Here is a 10148-nt window from a genome sequence, read left to right on the forward strand (position 1 = left end):
AGATGTTTTAAAAGGAGTGATTTACCTCTGCCTTCACAGGTCACATACCACAGGCATCTTGTGGGCCACTGAAGTGTTCAGATACTGTAAAGTCTGGCTTGAAAATAGAGGTTGGAGAAAGCAGGAAGGACTGTCTGATAGGCATCTTGTTTTTAGGAAACTGGTTTTAAAAAGTGGTGTTCTGCCGCTGATTGGTTAAGGAGCCAGTGGTATGTTTGAGCTATCACGACAGTGATTGCAGTTCCTAGTATGGCTATGTATAGTTCCTGTTATCTCTGCAGCCGGACTTTGTGTAACCGCAGCCTGTGGCTCCTTGCCCACGCTAATGAGCTCTCCCCGAGGCCGGGCTTGTGCCTGAGGGGGTGGCACAGCACTCCGATGGTGCTGCTGTTTTGGAAACCTGAGTTTGTTAACTGTGTCCAAGTCCAGTTTGCCAGAGCTGCCACACCAGCTTGGCTACTGCTGGCCGCGGGAGCTTGTCCCCGTGCAGCGTGGCCAGTCCCAGAGCCGTCTGGAGGAGGAGGCAAGCTGGCCACCCAGGCTGCCAGGCTGTAGTCTGCAGCAAAGAAGAGCTGTCACCTAGACCTGGACTGGGGGAAGCTCCAGCATGGTGAGGACAGTACAGGTGAGCCACACTCTCAGCCTGTTCTCCTCCATGGGAACGTGGCTGCTGGTGTTTCGGTCAGTCCATGTGGTGGCAGTGCATCCTGCAGGCAGCAGGTGTCATTTTTGTGGTGACCCAAAGAGCTGGGGAAATCCATGGCTGCCGACCATGCGTCGCGATGGCTGGGCAGAAGTTGGTGCAGATGCATTCAGGCGCAGAGGTACCAGGCTGGGGGTGTGCAGGGCACATACCATTCTCTTAGCCCATCCGACGGCAGCTTGTAGGGCATGAGCACTTTGTCCGTGAGATAAGGTGGTGGCTGGGCACCCGCAACCCGGGCAGGGTCTGCACCTGCACCATGCTGGGCTCTTCTGTACGCGTGCCTCCCCGCTGCTGCAGTGGAGTTCAGCAAAATAAAAATCTTATTAACGGCTAGAGGATCTATTAGCTTGTGTAGTTTTATCTACAGATAGATAAAAAAGGCATTATTTGGAACTTTTTCAGAATCATTGCAAAGACACAGAGAAAGAACGAAGAAATACCCTCTAGGGGACAATATAGCACTGCTGCTCTAACAATGCACAGTAAATGACACGACCTGTTTTTTAGCAGTTTGCAACTCCTGTGAATCTTGTTTATTTATTTTTGTTGCCTACTCATCTAAATAACAGCAAAGCAGAGGAATGGGGGCAGTTTTACTTTTTCTTGCATGCGTGCACATTATCAAGTATTCATGTAAGCATTATGTCAAATCCATTAATTTTGTTTGTATAAATACAATTTAAGGGAGCAGGGAAACTGTAAAAGCCTTAAGTAAGGTAAAAGAGCCTAACAAAAAAGCAGAAAAAATCTTCACAGAAAGTGATTTTTCTGTCAACCTGTATTTCATTCCTAGTGCTAATAGTGCAAAGTGTGTGTTGTTTCTGTAGCTGGATGCTCCATATTTCAGAACAGGTTAGAGTGTGTTCTGAGGCTGTTGTTGAAAAAATTACATTTTAGTTCTGCAGCCAAGTTAAAAGGGGGCATAAAATCTGTGTGAGCTTTGCAAACTGGTGCTGCATTGCAGCTGTGATCGTGGATATGCTCCTTCCCCAATGGCATCTCTAATTTAGCATTGAAATACAAAGGACTGTGAGTTGGTCTGTAATTATCTCTGAAGAAGAACGTGAACTCGACAGTTTTCTGCTGTTAGTTTGAGGGGAAGAAATTGCGAAGGCCTCAGTTCCCCGGGATAGTCCCTAAAAGTTATTATAATATTTACAATAGCCCCATCCTGTATTCTGGTACACCTGGCAATTTTTAGTGTGCAAGAAATTTGGTCAGGCTACCAGCATGCTGGTGTGGGGTCAGAAATGGCGTTTAGCAAATATAATTCTGGGATGCCTGTTAAATAACTAAGTCATCTAGTTATCTTCACATCCCGTGTGATGAAACATAGAAAATCCTAGAACAAGCCTTGGATGCTCCGTGTATTTCAAGGTACCGTGCAGTGTTGCCAGGTCAGAATCCCAAGCTGTGTTAACAAGGTGCTTAAAAACCACAGCCAGCTCTGCCGCTGGTTACTTCAGTGCGAGCTGACAGCTTGGTGGTGGAGGCTGGGTGTGCATCCTGCAGAGCTGTCTCTGGGGCCGCTAAGCTCAGTGGCGTGCTCAGCACTCATTTGGATACAAAACGGTCCCTGATTTTGGAGAAGTGCTTTGCCAGCACCCATACCACATGACTTGTGTCAGACCTTGCACCTTGGATCCAGAGGTCCGAGGGGGGTTAGCTAATGGGGTGCTAGTGCCGAATTTGGAGGCCAATTCAAGGGAGACTGCTTCCCTGCTTTCCTGTTCCAGCCTTCCCATGAGCTGCCCGCTCTGGAGCCTCTGTGGTGGGCACAGCCCCGGGGCAGCTGGAAAGTTTGCTCAGGAGCTGGTAGTGATGAATCACAGAGGCATGGCACGGATTGATAAGGTCGTGTACTTTATGATTAGATACATCCTCCCTCGAACAGCGGTTCTTTGTCTCCATTTTGCTTTTGGTAATGTTTTTCAGCAGTTTGCGTACAACGACTCTCCAGGCAGGAGCTGTTTGACTTGAGACAAAGTCACTATTATTCTAGGTAGGCTCAGGAAGCCCTCAGTTTTGTTGCCCTCAGAAGACAAAGTTGTTGGCAAGTTTTTTAAAAGCCAATTAAGTTAAATCACCAAGAAATTTTTTTGGTTTTTCTTGCAGCCTAGCTGTAAAGGACTTTCAGGTACATAAACCACTGTGTAAGAAGAAAAATCTGCCAATCTGCCTTGCAGCTATATTATTTATTTTTTGTGCATCTTAAGTGATGGCTGTAGAATGGCATGTTCTCTATCTGTAGCACTAGCAAAAAAAAAAATCATGTATTGTGGCTATTCATAGTGCAGGTGTGCAGTTTGGGAGCCATGGCAAAAGAAAACTATTACATGGTCTGCAAATTATTGAAAAATATGGAGTACTGCAGTGCCTGCAGCCTGACCCACACGCAAGCCTTCCTTGTCATTTAGAATTGATGGAGAGCCCAAAGAACTCAGTAGGAACACTTCAGGCTTATTTGAGGAGATCTTGGACTAGACTCTTGAGGCGTGTAGTTTAGTCAGGTGCCTACTTGTGTTTACAAACCGAAACCTTTTTGAGCTCCCACAGAATCACTGAGTATGGCATTTATGGTGCTACTGTCCTTCCTCAAAGACCATCTCCGATGTCTCTCCAGATGGTGCCTCCTGAGCCTCTGAGTATGGCATTTATGGTGCTACTGCCCTTCCTCAAAGACCATCTCCAATGTCTCTCCAGATGGTGCCTCCTGAGCCTTTAACACTTCTCTTGACCTCTCTGGCTACGAGCCCCTGTCCGTGGTGAAGCCTCACCTCTCCTGCCACAGTCTCTGCTACGGTGTCCCATGGCTCCTTTGGACTCTCTTGGCTGTCCTGGCTCTGCTCCTCTGCTCCTTACTGTTGCTTACTGAATAGACTTGCTTAGCATAGTTTTCAGAAGTAAAACAAACCAACGTAGTCATGGATGACCAATGTCAGCTTTTCCTTTTAACTCAGTCGCAAAGCATTGTTGGCTCGCTGGTCTGGTTTCTACTGTCTATAAAAAGGCTTTGTGCAAGAAGTCCCCTTTTTCCCATCGCCCTGTGTGACACCAGTGCTGGGATGACCTTCTGCTGGAGACTCTCACTGCTCAGTTGTGTTGCTGCTCCATATGAGTTTCCCTGGCAACCAGTTTGAGATGAACCAAAAATATCTCACTGTGCTGGGGGAAAGTCAGTTTGCAGACTGACTTTTTCATTAATGACTTCTCTGGATGGTTCATGTGTTCAGCCTGCAGATGTCATTAGTGTGAGCCGATGGCTGGGAGATACAGTGTGCCCCTTTTGCTTACTTGCACAGGCAGCACGGTCTATGAGAAGGCTGCGCTTGCGTGATTGTCAACTGAGTTGTAACTGTGAAGACCCATTGTACTCATTTTTCATGGAAACCGAGGGTCTTGTCTTCTACTGAGAATGGTCTGTGCAGGCTCACAAAGTCACAGTGATCTTTCTTGGACTCCTTGAATCTCTGCAAATTATCACGGTTATTACTAGCAGCTTTGCCCTTCTCATGTCTATATAAATGTATGCAGCTTGATTTGTAGGAGTTCATGCCGCAAGCTCCAGTTTTGCTGCTATCCTAATCTTCAAAGGCACGGTTTACCTCCAAATGAACATGCGTATAAATCTTTGGAGGTCAGGACCCACCAATTCACACATGAGAGAATGCACAAACTGGAGGTCCTCTTTCAGACCTTCCTAGTTCAGTTTTTCACTACCTAATGTAGAACAGTGGTGTGAAGAAAAGCATTGGTAGTTCAAGATGTGTTCTTAAGGTGACAAAATTAGAAGAGACTAAATTGGAGAGCAGTATGTCATTTTTAGTAACAGGTTCCCTTTTCTGGATTTGTAGGGTGTGAGGATTGTGGTAAAAGCCTTATAGGAGAATGCAGACTCCACGGACCACTCATCAGGGCTAAAGATAGAGTTATTCCTAGCCGAGCCCGTCTCACCCTACCTCATTACCTCACTTTGCGAGTGTTGGAGCTGCGAGCTGGAAACCAGCAGAGTAAGTATTCTAGCTCTTTTTCCCCCATTTGAGAAAGAGGAGGGGAAAGTGCTAACACTGTCTTGTTTTCCTGAATAACTCAAGGCATAATCATTGGGTATTAACAGGATGAAGACTATTTTCAGCTGAGTAGAGCTAAAGCTCACATTCAGCTACTGTTTTTTATGACTGATTTCTAATAACTTTGAAACGTCGACTGATGGCAGGACATTAGCCAGAGCTGGTGTGACCTTTAACTGTGAGCAGTTAGCTCTGTTTGGTTAATACAAGTTTAATGAATGTTGAATTTGTATCTAATAGTAACAGCCATGCACTATTACATATCCGTTTCTTTTCCCCAAGCATGCAAAACAGGAAAGAGTATTCTGTAAGAGGTTAGAAACAAAATGGTAAATAACATCCCTCATCCACCCTTTGCAAACTCAGTCTTGTAAATTATGCCAACAAGCAGAGCAATCTGATAGCATCAGCTTGTAGATTGAAGAGTATAAACACATTTGTGTTGCATACTCAGTCTAATCTCCTGTCATGGATTTTAGGCACTTTTGTTTTCAATGTAATAGCCACTTTAACAAAATCTCAGTACATATTTACATACTTTTTAGATTCTTCCTGTTAGAATTATTTATGTGGGTTATTTGTCTAGAAGAAGAATTCATGTGCTCTGCACTATTGTGTTTTATTTCCATTTTCACAACAGTAAATATACAAGAAATAGTTTGTGGTGTCTATATTAATATTAGACTGGTCTTTTTTTATTCACAGTCCTTGGAGTATTTGCAAAGAAAGTAATACAGAAGAGAACACAGTTTGGTCCTTATGTTGGTCAACTGTCTACAAAATTGACCCGCTATGATGAGAGCAGGCTAGTCCTGCAGGTAAAAGCCCCCTGACTTACTATGAAGTGCATACGTGTCTTTAACAGTTCATATGTATTTATGTATTTTAACCAGTCAGTTTGCTGTCTGATCTTGTTAATTAATTCTACTTCTGATCTGTATGTCTGAATGTAACTCACGTTATTAGACAGCTCAGCATAACCTGAAGTACCAAAAATGTTCCTGTATGTTCTGTTTTCGACAAATTTGTCTTCCTGCTTTCTAGTTTTACCGCTTCTGGAGTAGGTTACCCGTCAGTGTAACAGCTCTTGATAAACTTTTCATAGAGCATGGCTGACGGAAGTGTCCTCAGATGGTAGTCTTCCCAGATAAAACAAAAGGATTTGCACTTAACACCATGCCACTGGGAGGGTTAAATTTGTGCACTGAGGTAGCAATAGTGGCAGAAATATCCGCTAAGGCACCTGTTTAGTAGGGAGGAACAGTGCAGGGATGGGGAAACACTTTTAATGATGTAATTATATATAAATTTTGAGACACAGTACACTAACTCAGTTTATTTAGTCAGATTGTTACTTAGGGCTGGTACCATCCCTTGCTGCATGCACAGATACCGATCATCTCACCTGGACCATGACACTATTGTTTGTGCTTTATCCAGCACAAATAGTGGCCTCTCAGGACTAGCCTAGCTTAGGCATATCTACATGCACATGCTTTCCCACAGGAATTCCTTGGGAGTGATAGTTGATGGTAGTCCTGTATGCCCCAGTCTTTGCATTTTGCTGCATGGGGTGATGCCTGAGCACAGTTTTCTGCCATACAGCGAGTCCAAGTCAAGCCACAGCCTCTGTCAGGACTTCCCAACACGTCACAGTTCTTCCAGAGCCTGCATTTCATACCAGGCCCTCTCAGCCCCAAGGAGAGAGGAACCAGCAGCAGCTGTCCTGTGACGTGCTTTATGTCTTCATTTGAGCTTTCACCAGAAGCTTGGCACTGGAAGACACTGTGTGTTGTGGAGGAAGGCATAGGTACAGATATTTCTGTAATTTTATTTGAGAGCAAAAGTAATAGCTTCAGTAATTGCTGTAAACTTCATTTGCTTGTGGAAGTCACGTGAACGGTCTGCCAGGAAAGTAACACTGTCCTTCTGTGGGATTTTCATGGCGTGTTGACACCAGAGAGCATTTGTTCTCCTCCATAACTAAATTTCTTTCATCTTCTTATGAGGCGCTTTAATTCTTGCAAATGCAGAAAACATACTTCTCTAACAAGGTTGCCAGCATAGATGAGCTTAGCACCCAGTTCCTTCCTCTTCACCAAGCCATTGTAAACCACACCCTATCCTCTGTCAGTCAGCCCTGTTTGCTTAAAAGTATACAGTGATAAGCACAACTCTGGCTGTTGAATGGACTGTTTCTTCAGGAGACTAGAGTCCTAGTTTACCTGCAGGACAGCAGTAGCTGCCTTGACTTCTCCCTAGCAGCATTCTGAGTATGTGACCAAACTTGGCCAACAGGCAGGTGTTTTCATCAGAAACATGACAAAATTATATAAAATAGTTTTCAGAAGCAAAGGAAGTGCAATTTCAATGTTTTGCAATTAACTGCTCAGTTACATGGTTAGTAGAACAGATACATGCTGTGCTGACATCTGTTGTGCAGCTTCAGCTCTCCATGTTAAAGACTATATTGCAAAAAAGTAACTGTCTTGTACAAGGTCGGAAGCTTTTGCCTGGTAGAGGCATTCTCTTGGAAGGGAATCTAGAGAGGATGAAGTAAAGCAAAAAGAGAGAGATCTTTCTGGCACAATTGTTCATTTGTATTTACTTTTGCATTGTTAAGGGGAAAAAGAGAAGACTGTTAAAATGCCATTATATAGTATGTTACCTCTCAGGACTTATTACACAAGTTATACAATTGTTCCATGCAAAAAGTAGCATTAATAGAGCACTAAAGTTTGAGATTATCAAGTACTCAGGAAGTACATTAAGGCATAAAACTTATCTTTCTACCTGCCTGCACTAAGTTCTTGTCATATTATCTTTATATAACATAAAAATGATGAAATATAAACTGGAAATACATACAAAGGCCTACAGTTATTTTAGTAGCTGGGTGCTCAGCCGGTATTCATTCTTCACTTTCTTTTGCACTCGATACTCTTTTAAGAGTGATCTATTTCAAAACAACCATGATTTCAAAGGATGTATGACCAAGACAGGGTAAATAACTGATAGCCGTGATTCCAAGTTAAAGAAAACTAATGTGCCTCTATAGAGGACTTGGTTTTATCATGTTCTTTCTCATGTCCTTCCCCTTGTTTCAGGTATTGAAAGATGGAGGGAAGTACTTTCTGGACACTCCCAATGAAGACTGTGGAAACTGGATGATGTTTGTCCGGCTAGCCCGGAACCAAGAAGAACAGACCCTTGTGGCTTATCAGCACTGTGGAGAAGTCTACTTCACAACTGTTAAGGTTGTTAAACTCCCATTGTTTCACCCATAATCCAAATGGACATTTATAGGCAAAAGTTCTGAAAGGCTAACCCTTTTACAGATGAAAGATTGATTATATTCTGCCAACTGGATCTTTATTACATACTACCTTTTATATCACTTAATCCGTAGTAAAGCAAGCAGTGTATGAGGTCTTCTAGTAAAAGTTGGTGTGTGCTTGCTGTTGTGGGTAGTGAAGAAACTGAGCAGAGGGAAACAGAAATATTCATGATGGCAGTGTTTAACCGTGAAGGTTGTGAAGTTCTTTGGTTCCAGATAGGTACATGGTGAGATTATCTAGCTTTATTACATTCAACAGTACTTCATCCTGGAAAGAACAAACACATTCCTTTCCGTTACTGCCTTTTTGGACACACGTTGTATTCTGAGCACATTACCAGGTGCTCAGGAACAGAGTGCTAAGTAGAATCTTTACGTACTCTTTTCCAGACTCATTAAATCTGATCACTTAACTGCAGAACTTACAATACTGCAATGTTGCCATGAAATGATCAGTTTATGTTAGAGATTTTGGACTGCGTCTTTGTCCAAGGAGAGAGAACAAAGTACTCTGTATTTATAAATGACACTGGAACATACATTCTTGGTATTTGTTGTTTTTGCTACTTTCCCAGGCTAAGTTTGTTTTAATCAGAATTTACTATTTTGTACACTTAGGAAACTGAAGTCTATATGTTGAACATTCATTAGTTTCCATTTTTATTCTTAAGTTAGTGCTTGTATATCATTATGAGCAACATTAAAAATAGCCAATATTAGTCAAAAGAAGTTACTGTGGGTTTAAAATCCAGCATTTCATTTTCATTTCCAAGATTGGCATGCATTTCTGTGGGATAGTAGTGTTTACTTTTGTTACTCCATTTTTGTTTCTCCACATGCAGTGAGAAAAATATTTACGACACAGTGGTGATATGAGAGTAAGTTAATAATGATAACATTTACACCTTCAAAGTCAAACAGTATGAAGTATAGTTGCTTTTGGATTAATAGAAAAATAATTATTTTTAAAAAAGAAAATCAATGTAAACCAGTATATGCTAGTCTGAGACATTGTTTATGCCGTGTTTGAGATTCTGATGCAGTCCATACCATTTAAGATTTCAGTTTGATTTTAAATGGATTCTATACTTGTAGAACTGACAGGATTAATAATACTATATTTGGGAAGCATGAACAAATGCTTTTCTAAGAAGCTATGAACTGGTAACTTACAGTTTCCAGTATAATTTAAATACTGAACCAATAAATTGAACCAGCTCTCTGCTGACTTGAGCAGAACTCTGCTCATTGGCGTTAATGGAGAGTTGTATCCTATGTACTGACATGAAGAGTATCTTAGGATGAGGAGTGTGTCTTGGAACCTTTACTGTGCTGTGTGTCATAGGGAATTACTTCGGTTTTATTTATCCTAAGACTTTGTCTTGGTCAGCGAAAGTGATAGCCTTTTGCTACAGTTAGGCACACTCTGCTGGTCACGGCGTGAGGCTGCCTTAGAGCTGGTTTTGAAGATATTTTCTCAATATATTTTTAATAAAGTCTGTTTAGTTGGGAGTAGAAGGATTGGCTCCTCTCCCGGCTGTTTTTATGAAGAGATGGGATTTTGGTGGCATGAAACTGCAGCTAAAAAAGCATACATGTAAGTGGCACAGTAACAGCACTGTTAGTGTACTTGACTGTCTGTCCCAGCTGAAACCAGAACACCGACCTAATGACTGCAGTCCCTAGAAGTAAGTGCTTTTAAAAAGTATAGAATTGTGAGGAAGTAAAAATCATCCACGGCTGCTGTCTGTCTCATCACAAGAGACTTTTACGTGGGTGCTGCCATAGCTATCTCTTACTGTCACGGGCGAGACAGAGTTAAATGACAACTTGTAGTGTATTTGGATAGTGGTGTTTAATCTCCGTTTTATTGAGGCTAAAGCTTTTACCTTACTTGACTATCTCACACATTGATAGTCCCTGGCTCTCCCTCCAAAGTCACATTGACTTAAGTCTCAGCTTCCCACAGAGGAGATTGCTGTGAGCAGAAAGCACGACAGCATCATGCTGTGCAGCTCCTTGTGGGTACCAGTCT

General features: G+C 42.4%; 1 protein-coding gene across 1 annotated transcript; it reads left to right on the forward strand.

Moving 5' to 3' along the window:
- The first annotated feature begins 772 nt into the window (after nt 1-772).
- Nucleotides 773-8185, forward strand: LOC104460826 (PR domain zinc finger protein 4-like). Its single transcript, XM_010077042.1, has 7 exons — nt 773-824; nt 4561-4716; nt 5482-5594; nt 6810-6937; nt 7727-7763; nt 7884-8033; nt 8099-8185. The coding sequence occupies exons 1-7, from the start codon at nt 773-775 to the stop codon at nt 8183-8185; spliced, it is 723 nt and encodes a 240-aa protein (XP_010075344.1).
- The last annotated feature ends 1963 nt before the right edge of the window (nt 8186-10148 follow it).

The sequence above is a fragment of the Pterocles gutturalis genome, unplaced genomic scaffold (genome assembly GCF_000699245.1).
Source record: "Pterocles gutturalis isolate BGI_N339 unplaced genomic scaffold, ASM69924v1 scaffold17378, whole genome shotgun sequence".
In the NCBI taxonomy this organism is placed as follows: domain Eukaryota; kingdom Metazoa; phylum Chordata; class Aves; order Pterocliformes; family Pteroclidae; genus Pterocles; species Pterocles gutturalis.